This window comes from Pholcus phalangioides, unplaced genomic scaffold (assembly GCF_987345545.1).
Source record: "Pholcus phalangioides strain wild (caught in Gottingen) unplaced genomic scaffold, Ppha-v1.0 ptg000172l_1, whole genome shotgun sequence".
NCBI classification, from domain to species: domain Eukaryota; kingdom Metazoa; phylum Arthropoda; class Arachnida; order Araneae; family Pholcidae; genus Pholcus; species Pholcus phalangioides.
Genome location: NW_028301637.1, coordinates 8,301,184 through 8,320,134, shown reverse-complemented (window position 1 = coordinate 8,320,134; position 18,951 = coordinate 8,301,184). Strand labels below are relative to the sequence as shown.

General features: G+C 40.4%; 1 protein-coding gene across 1 annotated transcript in view; it reads right to left on the bottom strand.

The window, feature by feature from the left end:
* Nucleotides 1-204: 204 nt before the first annotated feature.
* Nucleotides 205-18,951, bottom strand: part of LOC149063671 (maltase A2-like) — a 46,114-nt gene continuing 27,367 nt past the window's right edge. Inside the window, exons 2-4 of the mRNA XM_089255826.1 lie at nt 16,206-17,279; nt 12,370-13,002; nt 205-10,861 (exon numbers count right to left, since the gene is read on the bottom strand). Coding sequence (XP_089111952.1) covers nt 10,340-10,861; nt 12,370-13,002; nt 16,206-17,279 — 2,229 coding nt within the window. The 3' untranslated portion in view covers nt 205-10,339. The remainder of the gene's footprint in view (nt 10,862-12,369; nt 13,003-16,205; nt 17,280-18,951) is intronic.

Here is an 18,951-nt window from a genome sequence, read left to right as displayed (position 1 = left end):
AACTATGATTTCAGTTTTATCTCGAAAGCCGATTGCTGCTCCCTATCCTGTTTTTTGTTCAAAGATGGACCACTAAAGTCCGCTTTTTTTTCCTAGTTGCCTTAACCCTCATTGATGGCACCTTGATATGGGTCACTCAGATCTCTCAACTTAATCTTTACAATAACGTCAAACAACAGAAATTAAGACAAGATAGGCACGTACAACACTGAAACAACGGTTTTATTTCACAAAGTACGTACATACACAACATTTGAATATATTATATATATGTGATTTCTTTTGATTTCTTTCACAAAATCTTCCATTAATTCGTCATCCATCAATAACAATTTTGAGAATTCAGCTGCCGGCAGGGCACAACATTCCACAAGCTCTTTTATTTTAGTTACCCATACATAATAGTTTAAATCCGAGAGATAATATAACAGATATAACAACACTTATCACTAACATCAACAATATTCATTAGGAGTAAATCTTGGCTCCAAATTGATCAGATAAAATGGATACAAGTTATGGGATAGGGAATTTCCATCCTACGAAAATGTCGCTCATGTCATATCATTCAGATCTGAAACGCTAATCGAACGCTGATCAACGCTGAAACGACATCTACAAAACTCGACATTAAAACATTTTTGTCAAATGTGATCGAATACAATGTTACAATATTCAGAAATAGGGACGTCAACAAAATCAATTTATATCACCAGTACACGAGGTTTTATTTGAATTGCAAAATATGCATTTCAAGGGTTAGCACATGTTCACACTTACACATACATTTAGATATTAGATAATCTTGAGTGAATTCAACAGCGAACAAGGACAATATTTTGGCTTCACGAATTGATACAACATTTGCGTTTTGCCATAGATCAGACGCTTCTGCCATCTTTTGAAACATTTATCCACCCTCTGCTACCATTACATGAAGAAAGTTCATTCAAAATTAAATAATCGAATGAAGATAACGGAAATTATAAACGGGGATTTTGTACCTCAGAAATAACTTCAGTGTTGGAATACGACTTCTGGCGGAACTGTGTGAATTTATTTTTGAATGTGGTCTTTTTGATGCTTTCGATGACGAGAAGCCAAAAAAGACTTAGTGGAAAACTTTCCGATGTCATGCCTTTCAAGCAAGATCCGATAATTCCATATCATTGAATATGTAAACGAACGTTTTTCCTCAACTTTCCGGAACCCTTGTTATATAATCGATGCTTTAGGGGATCTCTCATGTTCAGGGGTGTCCAGCCTTTTAGGTTTTCCGGGACACATTGGAAGAATTGAAACCTGCTTTGGCCACCGCATTGGAAGAAGGAAAACCCCGTTTGGGGCTGCATTGAAGTAAGAACATTTTTTGGTAGTATTGAGAGAAGAAAAAGCCGTTCTGAGCTGCATTGAAAGAAAGGAGAACTGTTTTCGGCCGCGTGAGAAGAAAGAAAATATATTTTTGCCTTTATATTGGGAGAGGTAAACTTGTTCTGGGCTACATTGGAAACTAGAAAAAACCGTTCTAGGCCGCATTGTAAGGAGGAACACCTGTTTTTGGCCACATTGGAAGAATGAAAGCTCGCTTTTAGCCGCACCGGAAGAACCATTTTCGGCCTCATTTTGAAAAAGACTCGTTTTTGGCCGCATTGGAAGAGAAAAACTCGTTTTTGGCTGAATTGGAAGAAGGGAAACTATTTTTTTTGTCAAACTGAATGAAGGAAAACTCGTTTTTAGCCATTCTGGAAGAATGAAAACTCGTTTTTGGCCACTTTGGAAGAAGGAAGAAACATTTTTTTTACTTCTTTCGGAAAAAAAGGAAGAGAAAAAGCTGGCTACATTGGAAGAAGGAAAAACTGCTTTTGGCACTGGGAAAAGCAAAATCTGTTTTCAGCCGTTTTGGAAGAGGCAAAACTCGTTTTTGACCAAACTGAAAGAAGGAAAAACTCGTTTTTGACCAAAATGGAAGAAGGAAGAACTCGTTTTTGGTCAAACATTCCGATATTGGCTAAACTGGAAGAAGGAAGAAACATTTTCGGCTTCATTAAAAAAAAGAAAACTGATCACATTGGAAAAGAGGGAAAAACTGTTTTTAGCCGCACCGGAAAAATCGAAATTCGGATTTCAGCCACATTAGAAGAAATAAAATTCATTTTTGGCTGCATTATAAAAGGGAAGAAAGAATTGTTTCAGACCTCCCACGAAATGCAAATTATAGCTGATGGGATCATTTTAAAGACAAAATTATTAAAGCTCTTTCTTTTCCTTTTTTGGTGTCAAAATATTTTCGAAATCTAACTGAAGCAGTATTTGAGTTTCAAAGCTCTTTTAGTGCCGCAGGTAGCCGTGGTTGGACATCCCTGTTCTAAGCAGTCCTTCAAATGATATCCATTTCTTGTAAACCTTCGAAACAATATCCATATTCTAGGAAATACAAGGAATATATATATTCATATTTCCAAGAATATTTGGTAGGGAATACAGGCAATATCCATATTATACTGATCAAGGTTTTCTGAGGAATTCTTGCAATAATATGTATATCCTAGGGACTTTCCAAATGATGTTGATGTTCTCTCTAGAACATTACTACTTATATCTATTAGATGAGTGTCTACCGTCTTACGGTGGGTTCTTCTAACGAACACAAGTGCATTCTTGGTTCCTTGTACAGTAGATTGCTTTCTTTGTTTATGCCAATGCATTAGATTTACCTTTTCATCCATCTGAATAAATCCATTCGACCAGATATTCTTCGATCCTTATAGAATTCATGTGGCTTGTTCGCTTCATAGTCAGTAGACGCTTAACGTGGTAACAATTGATCGTTTTTAATGATTTTAATTTAAACATATATTATGATTCATAGAATTTCAACCATCATGTCATGGAACGAACACGAATCACTGAACAATAAGCCGCGAAATTTGTCTGCAATGCAATAATAATACAGGAAAATTGATTTATGATCAATTTTAGTGTGATACCTCTCGCACTAATAACAGATGTTTGACGGACACTCACCCTGAGTGTCTGCTTTTATATACAAGAAAGAGAATCTATCTTCTTCTCCATACTGGGGTTGATTTTCATTTGCTGCCTCTCTCGACTCGATCAACACTTCCTCCTACGTGAATGTCAGAATCAAACATTTTGTATTGTGATGAAGTGTTTTTCCATCGGAATGTTTCAGAGTGATAAATGATGGATGTTGTGTCTTAACACCATAAATTAGTTTTTCAATTCATCTTTGATATAGTGGGATCCTCCTACTTACGAATTAAATCCAGGTGCTCTTTTACTTAAGACAAATTTGACAAACGTTTTTGGAAATAAAAGTTGTACAACTGTATATAGAAGGACATCTGACAAAATATTTTTAATATGTAGAAATGTATCTTATGTACCGGATATTGTACCCTAAAACCAGCAGAATGCTTGGTCCCCATTCAACATTGCAAAGCTCTGAAGATCATTCGTGTTTCGTACGGTAGACTAATTAAGTCAATGATAAAGTCCGCAGAATTTTTTACTGAGTTCAGTTATATGCGTTTCTACAGGGTAATTCAGGACATATCGACGAAACTAAAAGATCAAAAAGCAGATCTAAATAAGTCATTTCCGGGGGGTGATAACCCCCCTTTAGATCCACCCCTGTTATATGTTATAGAACATATATAGTGATGGTTCCGCCACTTATCATCGTTTCTTCTTTCGGAGGGACTGAAGGAGTCAATAGGCCCGGCATTTTCTTAAAAAAATGCTGTCCACTCAGTCAATCTGTTATCGCCGTTTGTTTCGTGAATTGCGAAAATGATGCCTGGTGTCACAAATTAGGAAAAGTTGGACATTCATTTTTTCTCACGTTTGGTGCTTTGGACTAGAATGCTCTGGAAGCTGCACCAGAAGGGTTGTCCTGCAAGACGCATGACTGACTGATCGTAGAGCTTTTGAGTGATATCACCTGTGTCTGTGTGAAATGGGCTCCCTTATCAGCAGAATGCCAGATACAGGGCGCAACACCAGGAGAGTGAGAACGCCACAAGAAGCCGCGCTTCGCACAGACACCGGAAAAATAGCCCAAAGGTTTTTCGATCTGGCACGCGTCTTGTCGGGAAACGCTCCCTGTACAGTATTTGGACTCCCAGAGAATTTCTGTCCGCGACACTATACATCAAATGCACGTTCGCCTTTTTCTCATTTTTGAAACTTGACATCATTTGTGGAAACCAGCCATCGTTTTCGAAAACCAGGATATTGCGTTCAATGACAATATCCTAACGGTTCACGGCTTCCGTTATAACCACACATTGTATAAACAAAATTACTTATTTAGATGCGTTCTATCACTCCTCAAAACTTTTGTCCATGGGGTCTGAATCACCCTGCATATCAAATCGATCTATCTTAACAAGAGCATCTTATCTGCATTGATTGTACGAGAATGTGTGTGAAGATAAAACTCCACAAACTCTAAACAAATCAGAGCTTTTCCTTAAAATTCTTGTTATAAATGTGCAAAAGTTAATCTTAAAATCTTTAAGACTCCGATATGATTTCAATTAGAACTACTTCCAGAGAAAAATCAATACACATATTGTTTTTTTTTTTTGCTCTCTCTCTTCTAAACAATCGTTAAAATTCTACAAATCTCTGTGTTACCAAAATCCTGGAAAAAAAATCCCACGGATTTATTCTCGTGATAACATCGACCAGAATGTGGATGGACACGTGATGTACATTTTAAAAACCCTTCAATATAATTTACCCTTTTTAATACGGATTCTTGTCAGATGTGTGTGTGTGTGTGTGTTCTTTCTGTGCGTGTGGTCACGTGTTACAAATTACATTGTTCTCACTCATTTTACATCCATCGCAAAGACGGTTTAAAAAAATGTCAATTTCCAATGAAATATTATCTGCACGTTTGAATTATGAAGTAACAAAATATGCATTTGTGTGTTGATATCAGAGAAATATAATTGGATAGATATCGCGGATGGAAGCAAGTACGAGACGACAGAATGACTCCAGCAGGACCATAACCATCAAATCACTGACCGGATTCTCGAATTCATCACATTTGCCATAATGTCTCTGAAGTTAGGCTCACGCTTAATCGATACGACGCAAACGAGCGTTTATACCAAGGGAGTGCAAAATCTGTTTAGTCCGCAGAACAAATATGCGGCTTTTCCGCCGCTCGCGGGCCAGAAACTTGTTACAAGTAGCGGCCATATGAACAGTGTTTAACGGGATATTCCTGTAATTTGGCTGTCCCAACTTTCTTATAAAATGTATCGCTTTTTTCCCTTATTTTCAACAAGGCTTACTTGAACTTATGAAATAAAGACAAATTATTTTCATGATTTATAAGTTATATTATGATAATTATACTCCATCGCAATCGATTATAGTCGTATAAATTATATAACTGTATTATATAACAAAAAACATATTCTAAATTCTAACCTTGTAAACCTGCTGGAAAGGACCTTCAAGTCTCTTGAGGTCACAAAGTGCATGCTTTTTAAGTTTATGCGTTTATATGTTTGTACCTATGTATATGTTTGTGTCTGTACATATGCTTGTGTTTTGGTATATTAATATATATATTAAATATATAATATAATATACATTATTCTGAAAGAAATACTAAATTGAAGATTCAAAATAATGTTAATCAAAATAAAAATTTCAAAGCCAAAGTATAGCGCCCAAGGCAGCTGTATACACATAACTGAAAATTATACAAATAGAAATTAGAATAAAGAAAGAGGAAAGTAAATGAATGGAACAATGAGGAGGAGTCGTTCTGAAGGGGAAACCCCCGACATTGTCCCAACAGCAACGGATGGCAATTTGATGCCTATTTTTGGCTTACTATCATCAGAAACAGTTTTGCTGTTTGGGACAATGTGGTGGGGGGTTCCCCCTTGAGAACGATCCCTCCTCTTGTTCCATTTATGTATTTTCCCCTGCTTTTTTATAATTCCTATTTGCATATATATATATATAACAAATATGGATGCCATATATTTCTAAAATAGCTAACTTACATATTTTTCGAATGTTACCCGTTGTGACTTGCGTAGTGCTCTACTTCCAGACAATGGCAATTTTTCAGCAATTTTAGTGATGAGGGAAACTTTAATTGTCTTTGACAATTTTTTTGGCTGTACTTGGCAACTTTCCTTGCCTTTGACTATTCTACTTTTTTACTTGTAATTAGCAACTTTACTTGCCTCAGATAATTTTGTCGTAATAATTGTCAACTTTATTTGTATTTGAAAATTTTTTTCCCATAACTGACGACTTTACTTGCAATTGTCAATTATTATTATTTTTTTTTTTTTTTTTGAGATAATAGGTGATATCTCGTATAAACGTTTCCGGTATTTCATGAAGGATATATGGTCAGCGTAGGTATTTTGTCGTGTTGTGTGTATTGATGTTTTTCTACCGAAACACCTTTCGAGGGGCCAGATGGAACTCCTTGGTGTGCCGCAGGTTCTGCACCCCCTGGTTTGCAATAACTCAATAATATCGTACAAAGCTTTTTATGCCAAATATTTCTTTTTCCTATCCGGCGTTTCGCATTTGCTTCCATGTATCTTTACTGCTTTCCTAAAAAATTGGTTCTGTTCAGATTTTATAAAAGTACACGTTCTTCTGAAAAATAAATAAAAAAAAGTCTTAACCTAGGACCAAAAAATAACTAAATTTTAAATAAAAACTAAAATACTCGGACCTGTGAATCGCCTGTTGCTGTGAAAAAGTCATTAAAGAACTGCCCCACATTGACGTCAATCTGTAAATAAACTTGCGTATCAAAAAATGTTATCGAAAGTTCTATCCTACCACCAGTTTGGAATAGTTCCTTACAAAAATATCACCTAAATCCGGGTTTGCCAAAGTCGGCAATATCACTCCCTGGTGGGCGATGAAAAAGTCCGGGGGTTGCGGTTGGTAGAAGCTTAGGGATTAATATAGGATTCTGTAGGATGGGTTGGGTTGAGTTGTGGAGGGGGGGGGGGCGAGGAGAAGGAAAAAAAATCTTGAGCTACAAGTCACGTATCAAATTTGATTTGCAGGGACTTCCGAGATCGGTCATACGAATCTGTTTACAGCAGGGATTCTTGAGGTATGGGTCACGAACCAAACTTGATTCGTAGGGGCTTCCGAGATCGGTCATACGAATCTGTTTACAGCAGGGATTCTGAAGCTATGGGTCACGAACCAAACTTGATTCGTAGGGGATTCCGAGATCGGTCATACGAATCTGTTTACAGCAGGAATTCTTGAGCTATGGGTCACGAACCAAACTTGATTCGCGGGACTTCCGAGATCAGTCATACGAATCTGTTTACAGCAGGGATTATTGAGTCACGAACCAAACTTGATGCGTAGGGGCTCCCGAGATCGGTCATAAGAATCTGTTTACAGCAAGGACTCTGCAGCTATGGGTCACGAACCAAACTTGATTCGTAGGGGCTCCCGAGATCGGTCATAAGAATCTGTTTACAGCAAGGACTCTGCAGCTATGGGTCACGATCCAAACTTCACGAATTGGCCAAGAGTTTTGGTTAAAGTCCAAATTGCAGAAATTATTCGGTCTTTTGCCGGGCATTTCGCGAAATGGCCGGAGATCCCTTGCACAGAGATGGATGCGCTGATGTAAGATGGCCCGGTAGGAGCCAAATCCATTTCTTTCATCGCCTACGTTTGATAGGTGTCTATATATAGCATTGGATTAGCTGCACGTGACGAGACAAAAAAAAGTACAATTTTGACAGAAAAACTATAAAAATAATTATATAAACATACATAGTTTTTGCTGCCAAATTTTGGGGGAAATGATTGCATCGCAACTGCGGTTTGATGAGTTGCCATAACTAACGTGGATATAATTATCGCGAAAAAAAATACGCCAACTCGACGATGATCCCGAATCATGTCTTTTGTTATCGGAGTTTAGCCAGGGATCACTGACCACTTCGCCCCTGCGAATCAATATTTAACAAATTTGTAAAATTCGCGACGAGAGCAGCCACTTTTCGAATTGGCCAATTTCGGGCTTTGGCAGTAACATGTATACAGGGTACATAGGTTACAGGGCACATGGCAATTTATTGGCGAACCGTTGATCCTAGATGCATTCTTCCAGTTAGAGTTGTTGGTAAGATGCTCGTCTACCCCCGTGGTGAAGGTTGCTGTCACGGTCCCAGGTTCAAACCCCAGGGAGGCTGTGGATAAGATACTTTCCCTAACGAACTTGAGCTGAATGCCGATAGACAGCGCCTTCATTTCCAATCCATCTCATTAATGGCAGTAAATTGCGATACATATAAGCGATATGGCCAGAGTTGGTGTTTGGTGAAGTAGTAGTAGTTATAAAAAGCATCCACAAATAACTGGTAGTACTCAGATATGTCATTCATATTGCAAGGGGTTGTATAGTTGTTAAAATATAGAAATTAACTATTCATATGGACACACCCTGTGCTCAAAAACCCATTAAGGAAGTTGTTGTCCTATTTCTCCTGATGCCAACAGAAAAGAAATTCCACGTTTCTTAGTGCAATAATTCACTGAGATGTTCAATTCGAAAAACGGAGGAAAGTTGGCGAAAAAACAGCGATATATACTCAGTCGAATCCCGTTATAACGAACTCCAAGAGACCAGAGAAATCAGAGAAATCACTTTGTTGAAACGAAATTTCGTTTCAAAGGAATTCTAGCTTTTTTCATTGTTCCTATGTAATTTTAGCTAGGGAATTGGAAAAGTGTTCGTTAAAACGAGATTTTTGCTATAACGGTATTCGTTAAAACGGGATTCGACTGTATGCATTGTGGGTGAAACGGTTTACCCGCATTTAATGCTATTCCTTCCATGGAATGTTTTGAATGAACACCTTTCTAATTGGGTTCTTAAGGACAGGGTGTGTCCGTGTGAAAAGTTAATTTTTATACACTCGAATCTTGTTTTAACGAATACCGTTATAGCGAAAATCTCGTTTTAGCGAACACTTTTCCGATCCCCCAGATAAGTTTGCATGGGAACAATGCTGTGTAACGAAGTTCTTTATAACGAAATTTTGTTATAACGAAGTGATTCCTCCGGTCTCTTGGGGTTCGTTATAACGGGATTCAACTGTATTGTAACAACTATACAACCCCTTGAAACATGAATGATTTATCTGAGCACTACTAGTCATTTGGATGCTTTTTCTAACTACTACTTCACCAAACATCGGCTCTGGCCATATCGATTATACAGTCGAATCCCATTATAACGAACTCCAAGAGACCGGAGGAATCACTTCGTTACAACGAAATTTCGTTAATAAGAATTTACCAGGTTACACAGCATTGTTCCTGTGTAAACTTATCTGGGGAGTGAGATAAAACTTATCTAGAAAAGTGCTCGTTAAAACGAGATTTTCGCTATAACGGTATTCGTTAAAACGGGGTTCGGCTTTATTACAATTTACTGCCATTAAAGCTCGTTAGGGAAAATATCTTATCCATAGCCTCCCTGGGGAGGCTTGAACTTGGGACCGTGACAGCAACCTTCACGTTGGTGTAGACGAGCATCTTACTACCATGGAACTCGGGCGCTGTTTTCTCTAACTGGAAGTATGCTTCTAGGATGAACGGTTCGCCAGTAAAATGCCATGCGCCTTGTTACCTATGCACTCTGTATATACACTATTGCATTCTTTCCCAAAGCGGGCAACATCGCCCCCCTTCCCCGGTGGGCGATGGAATGGTCCTGGGGGACGATAGAAGCTACGAGTATAGCCAGGGCCGTCATTTCAACTTTTTCCGGGGGGGGGGGGCAAAGCACATGTACTCAATGTATGTATATATATATATTTGCATGTATATATACCATTTTTAGTGTATTTTCAAAAGCCAAGGGGGCAGCGGCCCCCTCCTGCCCCATAAGATCCTATAGGATAACATGAGTCGGGGACGATGAGATAAAAGAAATTTCCGATGAAGGGGGTGGCGATGGAACAAAAAGTTTTTGAGAAACTATGTACAGTCGAATCCCGTTATTACGAACTCCAAGAGACCGGAGGAATCACTTCGTTATAACGAAATTTCGTTATAAAGAAACTCCAGGTTACACAGCATCGTTCCTGTGTAAACTTATCTGGGGGGGGGGGATTAGAAAAGTGTTCGTTAAAACGAGATTTTCGCTATAACGGTATTCGTTAAAACGGGATTCGACTGTACTATTGTTTTTTTGATAGCAATGGAGGCACGTTCTCTCAGACAATATCCCAGAAAAGATGATTCACAGAATTCGAGACCTGATCAGGTTTCCATTTTAGTTCATAAACTTGCAGAGGACGGCTTCCCCTGGACCTATAACGATCTCCTTGATATACAGGTCCATCTCCACGCTCTCATTGGACGCGACCAGAACCTGCAACTGGCCTATGTCGGCGCTGGTGAAGATGTGCCTCTCGTTGTCGCACACAGGGCCGAGATGGATACTCCTGCCTCCGAAGTTGCAAAAAACGTAGAACTTGTGCTGGGAACCGTAAGAGACTTCGATGGTTACCAGGGACTTCTCGGCATCGTGGATCCATCTGTAATTGGGTTCTTGGATGGGATCGGATCCGTTGCAGGCGTGAGCGGACAGACCCTTGTAGAAAATGCGCTGGTAGGACTTGCTCTTGAACTTGATCAGCTGTTTGAGAACGTCGATCTGCCTCTTGTTCTCGAGTATGCCACTGTATGGTTTCACCATCACCGGTACCCAGGGGCTCGTGTACACGCTACGGATGAAGTCTCCCGTCGGGGTGTTGTACCATGTCATGGGCATCAGCTGTTCTACCTCATAATGCTGTCAAATTCAAAAAGAACAAGAAGAATAGTGATTCAAGTGGTGATCAAAGCAATTCGGGAAGTGAATTTAAGGAACAATAATTACTAGCGCCCGGATTATAGCACTTAAAAATGCAAAAATATGCACTTAAAAATGCAAAAATATGCAAAATTATGCACTTAAAATACCAAAATGTGCACTTAAAAATGCAAAAATATGCACTTAAAATACCAAAATGTGCACTTAAAAATAAATTGAGTTGGCTTAAATAAACCCTTGCAAAATATGCACTTATACTGAAAATTCTTTGATTTTATGCATTTATATGCATTTATGCTAAAAAATATGCAAATGCATATGCATATAATCCGGGCTCTAATAATCGCAATAATAATTGAAATGTCATATCATACGAAACAAGATGATTCATAAAAAAGTGTAGCTTCTTGATGCTGTAAAACGAATTCACGGAAAATTCACCGACCAACAATTCATCGACGGAGAATTCACCGACTAACAATTCACCGACGACCGTTCGACACGAGTCAGTGAGCCAATAAGTGATACAATAGTTGATGAGTGAATGGCGGAGTGGTGTTAAGTGTTGGTGAGTAGAGATTAGAGTAAGTGGCCTAGTGAGTGAACGAGTGTCATAGTGAGAGAGACCCAGTGGTAGACCAACACTATTTATAGCAGAAGGCCTCCGCGCGAAGCTCGTGACGTCACTGAAGAAGGTCATTTCGCCTATAGCTGTTGGATATAGCAGGCCGACGCATGCGCAGTCTTTATTCTTTTTTTTATAGTATATCCAATGGCCATAGGTGAAATGACCTTCTTCAGTGACGTCACGAGCTTCGCGCGGAGGCCTTCTGCTATAAATAGTATGACATCATTTGATGACAAGGGTTTATGACATCAGTGACATCACCAGCTTAGCACGAGGGACCTTCCGCTATAGATGGTGGGTAGATTAAGTAATCTAGTGATTGAGTGTGTGTGGCAGAGTGAGTGACCTAGTGAGTTAGTAACTGAGTGAGCGACCTAGTCAGTAACTGAGTGAGTGACAGCGTGAGAAACCTGGTGAGTAAGTGATAGAATGAGCGACCTGGTCAGGGAGTAACAGAGTCAGTGACCTAATTAGTGAGTAAGAGAGAGAGAGAGTGAGAGTACATTTTCATTCACTCACTCGATCAAATTTCACCCTTAAACTGCATCTTCAACAATACAGGCCACTCCAAAATACGTTCTTGTCCCGGATGACCAAACATAGTTCTCCAAGTTACCACCCTGGTTCACGTGACACTCACGCTATTGCCTACGTCACTTCCCTTAGTCATGACACAAATTTTATGAGTACATCTATCAAACAGATGGCATCCGTGCCTTCAACTATTGCTACTTTACAGTATCTGAAAACTAGGAATGTGTACGAAGTGCATGTGGTAGTGTAAGTAGTTGTTGTATCTAGAAACTGTATACTTGTTTATGAATCACCCTGTATCATACTGTTTTTATAGTTTACTCACTGTTCTGTTGAAAAATGTTTTGGACGATTCCAGTCCTATCTCATCGCCGTAAAAGATGTTCATGGATCCAGGGAGAATGCTCAAGATAAAGAAGCAATTCAGGTAGTACTCGCGAAGTTGAACTTTATGTATCAATCTGTCGGATTCCAAGTACCCAAAGTTCCAATACATCCAGGGTTGCTTTCTCAGAGTCGACACCCACTTCTGGATTCTCCACACTTGATCAGACATCTCGAGAGTCCTGCGAGCTGAGAAGTTGACGTATATGTCGACGACATCGAAAACCGTGTCGATGGTACCAAACGGCTTCAAGACCTCCTCTACGGCTACGGCTGTCTCGAAAGTTCCTATCATGATCTTTTTGGTGTCGTTGACGGTGTGTTTCTCCAAGGTGCTCCGACAGAGGCATAGGAACTTCTTTAGATCCTCGACATCCTTGTATAGGATGCTTCCCAAGTGCATCATGTTGAAGCCGTCGACTTTCTCCTCCAGCCAAAAATCCATGGCCGATGCAATTTCTGATCTGACTTTCTCCTCTGAGAGGTCTAAGTTGAGGTTCCCGTCGACGACCAGTTTGTGGTAGGTGTCCGGTGAGTCAGAGATACGTTCGTTTACTTTCGCCAGTGAAGTTCGCTGAAAAAACACAAGGAAGAAAAATATTCAATCGGTAAAAGATGTTTTACATCATTGATTTCAATAAGCAAAGCCGAGAATGTTGGGGATGATTCAAGGAAACTTAATCCCCGACGGGCCCAAGAGGTTGGATGGCCGTATGAGTGGCCAAGTGAGTGACAGTGTGAGCAACCAAATGAGTTGGTGAGTGATAGCATGAGTGACGAAGTGGAAGAGTGACCAAGTGAGTGGGTAACTGACAGTATAAATGACCGAATGAGTGGGTGATTGTCAGTCACTGATACGGTCACTCATAAGGTCACTTACCCAATCACTTGGTCTCGTCGTTAGCAAGTCAAAGGAAAAATCTCCGGGGGCGAAATGACCTAAGAACGAAACGCCTTGGGGAAGAAACATCCAAGGGTGAAACGTCAGGGCGAAACATCGAAGGCGAATTTTTCCGTATCTCGTTGAGAAAGCCACCAACGCCCCCTCCCCCTCTCCCAAATGTAAGGATTCTGACAGGGCCACATCTCGGGGTCCCAGATGTGAATCCTATTAATCCTTTTCCTTATTTTTCTTTTCGATTCTTTTTTCACACTTTTAATTCACTACAGTGCAACACGAATGATACCTAAAGTGCGGGAAAAGCTCCTATAGATGAGGTGGCCATCGTTTCATGGTGACGAGGTAACAAGTTTCATGAACGTGAGAAACATCTTTTCAGGAAAGAAATAGTCAATCCTTTCTTCTCTCATACATCCATGTCTCCGACGGGGAGGGGGGGGGATGACAAGGCTTCGGTCTGGAGGACCGTGGATCAACGCTATTTTGTTCTTTTTCATGTCTTTTGCACCATGAATGTACAGAGTCAGAAAAAAGTAACGTCCTCACTACAGAGAGCCTCGAGCAGAGGTCTGCGACACCGTATAAAACAAACAAGGGACCATAAACGGTTATAGGCTCCTCGAACGAGGGTGGGGGCGAATCCTCAAGGTTGTGTATAGTGAATGAGGGTCAATGTCTACCTCTGCTCTCTAACGTCTACCTAATTCCAATAATATAACTTTCCACTGAACGGGGTAGGGGTGGAAATTTGTTCCCTTTAACTTCCCACTCTGTCCCCGCCTATGTCAGGGATTGCCGATAATTCCGTTGATGTGATTCAGTTAAAACATAATACATATCAAAATACACCGACAGGCAGTGAGGTGTATGTAGGGGGGGGGGGGCCTCAGTGGGCGATAAGCTCAGAGGGGAAGAAAATTTGAAGAATGAGTGGCCAAGAAAATTAGTAGAATGATAGAAGGGCGACGAAATTTGTATAAACCTCGATATATCCACCATTGCCCAGACGGTAAGGGACTGGATCAGTGATTGACCAAAATCGGGACGTGGGACCACGTTGAGTCAGAGTAGTATGTATTGGCCTTTAGAGCGTCAGCAAGCATATGAATGACGAGTGACATACAGAGAGAGAGAGAAGGACCAGGTGACGAGTGACATACAGAGAGAGAGAAGGACCAGGTGACGAGTGACATACAGAGAGAGAAGGACCAGGTGACGAGTGACCTAGAGCTTGTGCAAGAATGACAAAAAAAAAGGCCTAGAGAGTGTGAAAGCATGTGAATGGCCAAAAGAGTGACCTGGAGCATGTGTGAGCAGGGGCTAGTCCAAAACAGTGTGCAAGAATGTGAGTGACCGAAACAGTGTGTGAGCATGTGAGTGACCGAAACAGTGTGTGAGCATGTGAGTGACCGAAACAGTGTGTGAGCATGTGAGTGACCAAACCAATGTGTAAACATGAAAGTGACCAAAAGAGTCACAAAAAATTTTCACAATCTCAACATGGTTTGCAACACCGTTTTCCATTGCAATTTTTGTTCCTCTTGATGTCTACTAACAACCCACTGACTTTGTCGGTTCATTAGCAGAACATCCTGTATATATATTTGTATATACCATTACCAAAATTATGTAATAGCTGCATGAATTGGTGGAAATATTTTGCAGACTGGCAGAAAATCCCCACGGACCGAGTCCGTGGACCAGCTTTCGGAGAAAACTGGTATAAATAACTTTCTCGAAAGATATGAGAGCTATACACCCAGCGGCCAAAAAATTTGGAACACCCCGCTACTCACGACAAATATCGTGTGGAACCTCCTCTGGATTTGATGACAGCAGATATTCTTCTAGGCGTGGACTCTAAAAGTTGCTGAAACCGTTGAGGAGGAATATTAGCCCGTACTACCGAAGTGGCAGCTCTTAATTCCCTCAGATTAGAAGGTGGTGTTTTAGTGCTTTTTAGCAGACTTTTCAACCTCGTCCCACAAATGCTCAATTGAGTTGAGATCGGGTGACTGAGGGGGCTAGTGTGAATCATGTTCCTCAAACTTATCTGAGGTAATTCCAGCCCCGTATAAATTGTCCTGCTGGAAATAGCCATCATCATCATCATCATCAAGAAACATTATGGCCATAAACGGGTGCACGCGGTCAGCAATGATGTGGAGGTAGTCGCTGTCATCGACGGATTTTCCGAATGGAAATAAGGGACCAAGAGTATACCAGGAAAACGCTCCCCAGATCGTGATTCCGCTGCCACTCGCTTGACCAGTTGTCATGTGGCATGCTGGATCCATGGTTTTGTGCTGCTTGCGCCACACACGCATCCTGCCATCAACGTCATGGAGAAGAAATCTTTATTCGTCAGACCAGACAACCTTCTTCCATTCATCAAGTGTCCAATTTCGGTATTCTCCACGTCACAAAAGTCGTTTTCTTCGGTTTTGCAACGAAATCAAAGGGACTCTTATTGGTCGCCGGCTATTAAAACAATTCGTTTTATGATTCGTCTCGTAGAGCGTACGGATATGGTTCGTGATGATATAGTGTTGTACTAGAAACGTCAAGAAGGTTAGCGGCTTCGGAGATACTGAAGCCGCCCGTCCTGCCCCACCCCAACAATCATGCCGCGTTCAAAATCACTCAGATCTCTTGTTTCACCTTGAACAGGCAAATCGCAACGTTAACCGGCGCGTCTGACCAGGAGAAAGCTTTTTATCAGCAAATCCGGTTTATTACGTTAGCGCACGTGCTGCACGGACGAGTCGAAGTTTGAATGAGGGATGTTCCTAATGTTTTGGCCACCGAGTGTATACACGTACTATATCCGTAATAAGAAGTTAAATTAATGTACTTATGTGAACGAAGTGACTTACTTCATCTTCGGTTGCATTGATATAGAAATTCTTATAATTTTCGTCTCCATCTTTCCATCCCAAAGCCCAAGGGTGCTTGGAGCTGGTCATTGTCGGATCCAGATCCATGACCAATCTCATTCCTTGGTTATGAACTTCATCGATCATTTCACGGAAATCGTCCATCGTTCCAATTTTCGGGTCGATTTTCTTGAAATCAAGGATCCTGCCGTATCCCGTGGGAAACAGCTCGGAATGGAATATCGGGTTCAGCCTGATAGTGCGTACACCAAGATCTTTCAGGTAATCGAGCCTTTTGACCAGACCATTGAAATCTCCGATTCCGTTTTCATCCGAGTCTTGGAAAGACGGCACGAAGATCTCGTAGGCCGCGGTCGCCTCCCACCAATCGAAAGCTGCATCTTCGACATCATGACATCCAATTTTGATGGTTCTCTTTTCTCGTTCGTTCGCCAACGTGAAGACAACGCAGAAGAATAAACTCAGCAAAATCAGCGCCAAGATCAACAGGGTCAGCTTGAGAGACCATAACATCAGAGACCTGATGTCATTCGTTCCTCTCACGAATCGATAGGAGCGTTCATCGAATACCGGAATTTCCAGGAAAATCCGTGGTTGGTTCGCCCCGTTTGTGCGACGAGCACTCTCTGGAGGCCCTGCACGCTTCTTGTCTGGCTTCTTGGTGGGGTTGGCGTCTTTCTTGGGCTTCGAATTGCCGCCGTGGGGATCGAGAAGGTGCTTCTCGGCCTCGTCGCTTTCTTCTGCAGATTGTGGTGGCTCCTCGTTTTCATGCTCCGAACTCCCATTTTCCCCAGCCTTCTCTCGTTTTTTTTGTCCCTGTGGTTTCGAGGTCCCGGGAACATCAATGGCTGAGAACAGTACTCTGCCGTCTTGCGATTGTTTGATCAGCTGATTCGGAGGGACCTCGTTCCAAATGAGCATCTCTCTAACCTCCTCCATGTAGCCGTCTCTCATTTTGACTTTGTGGTAATCTATCACTATGTCTCTGGTGCTGTTGCTCGGGCAGCGGATGTCCACCACGCCGTCGTTTTTCTCCACTGAGATTTTTGTCATCTGAAACAATAACAGCAAAGTGGTGATATGGTAAGGTTGAATGTGCAAAGAAGTATGATCAAACGTAAAATTGTTGATAATCATAAATTCATAAACATTGATAAAATTAGCAATATCGAGAAGCTGTTGCAACAGGAAAAAGTTCTGATATCAAAAAGCAAAACAGTGAAATGTTTTTGCTTCAGGCGGATACCGCTACAGTAGTCTTGCGCATACACGTGACTTGTTTTCGCTCATAGTAGCTTCATGGATGACAGTGGGGGATTCGACCATAGAGCTTGGGAGTTTGTTCCATTCACCAATAGTATGAGGAAAGAAGCTGTATTTAAAGCAATCAGTGGAAGCAAAATTAGGTTTTATTTTAAGGAAATGGTCGTGTCTTTGAGAGATGTAGGATGGTCTGGCTAAGATACCAGAAGCATCTATGTTGAATTGACAATGGAAAATTTCATAAAACAATGTTAATCGAGAAATGAGACGAAGGGTAGAGAGAGGGAAGAGATGAAGTGTTCATTTTTAAGTTCGGACACGGAAACGGAAGATGACCAGCAGTCGTGGCAAATCGGATGAATTAAATCTCAGAAATAGTTGGTGAGTTATAATGCTTTTGGATATTCACATTTAAAATTATAATAATAACTTCAAATATTAAAAATTAGGATTTTTTTATATACCATATTTGCATGTTGCCGTTGCATAGATAATAACCAAGTCCAATGCTATTAAAGGCTACATTAATTCAAATTAAAACAAAAATATAATCAAGAATTCCAGAAAGTTCTAAAGATTATTGAAATTTTCTGTACGAGTTGACTTCCAATCAACTCAATAAACGATAACTCACGTGCGTGATTCAGTTGAAATGGATCCGAGGAAAATGCTCTTAGTGGATGTTACCTCAATGAGAAATTTCTTATTTTACATGTTCAAATGGTTGAACAAAGCAAGCCAATAAAAAATATACAAATACTTATTCACTTTCGTCTTCGCCGTCGTTGGGAACGGACGTGCTATTATCGCGCTCCGCTCACCGACCAATAGAAGAAGTTTTATCCGAAACCGTTGCCGGGGGATTACCGTCACGCCAGTGCGCCATTTTGTGTCTTTCTTTGTGTTTTTCTTCGTTCTCGTGAGTTTTACTTAGCGTGTTGTTTATTTTTGAGTCATATTCTGCGGTGATTTTCTTTTTTTCAGCGCACGTTGGATTGTGAGATAAGTGGTTTTTTTTATTATATTGCTCTCATTTTTTTTTAATTTTCGTTGTGTATTTTCGATCGACTTAAATTTATTTTTCTCGTTCGCATTTCATTTTCGTTGTTCTTTCGCCAGGTTCGCTCGCTTCTTTGATATAAGTTCGTAGGTTTTTGGACGTTAGTGTTAGCAAACAGTGTATACTTTTTCCCGGGTACTCTCAATAACTTTGTTTTCCTTCCATTTGGGCCTATTGTTGTAGTGTAAGTGTGATGAGATAGTTAGCTAATTCTAATAAGTATAAATTGTACTTCGTAGCTTAATACTTTTTTTAGAGGGTGTTGTATTCTTTATATACATATTTATTTTTTTCTTCGTGATTTAGTGCTGAGCATTCTACTTTACGTAATTTTTTCGTATAATCTCTTACGTATATTTTGCATAGTAATGTATTTTACATTATTTTAATTTCCAGTTAACG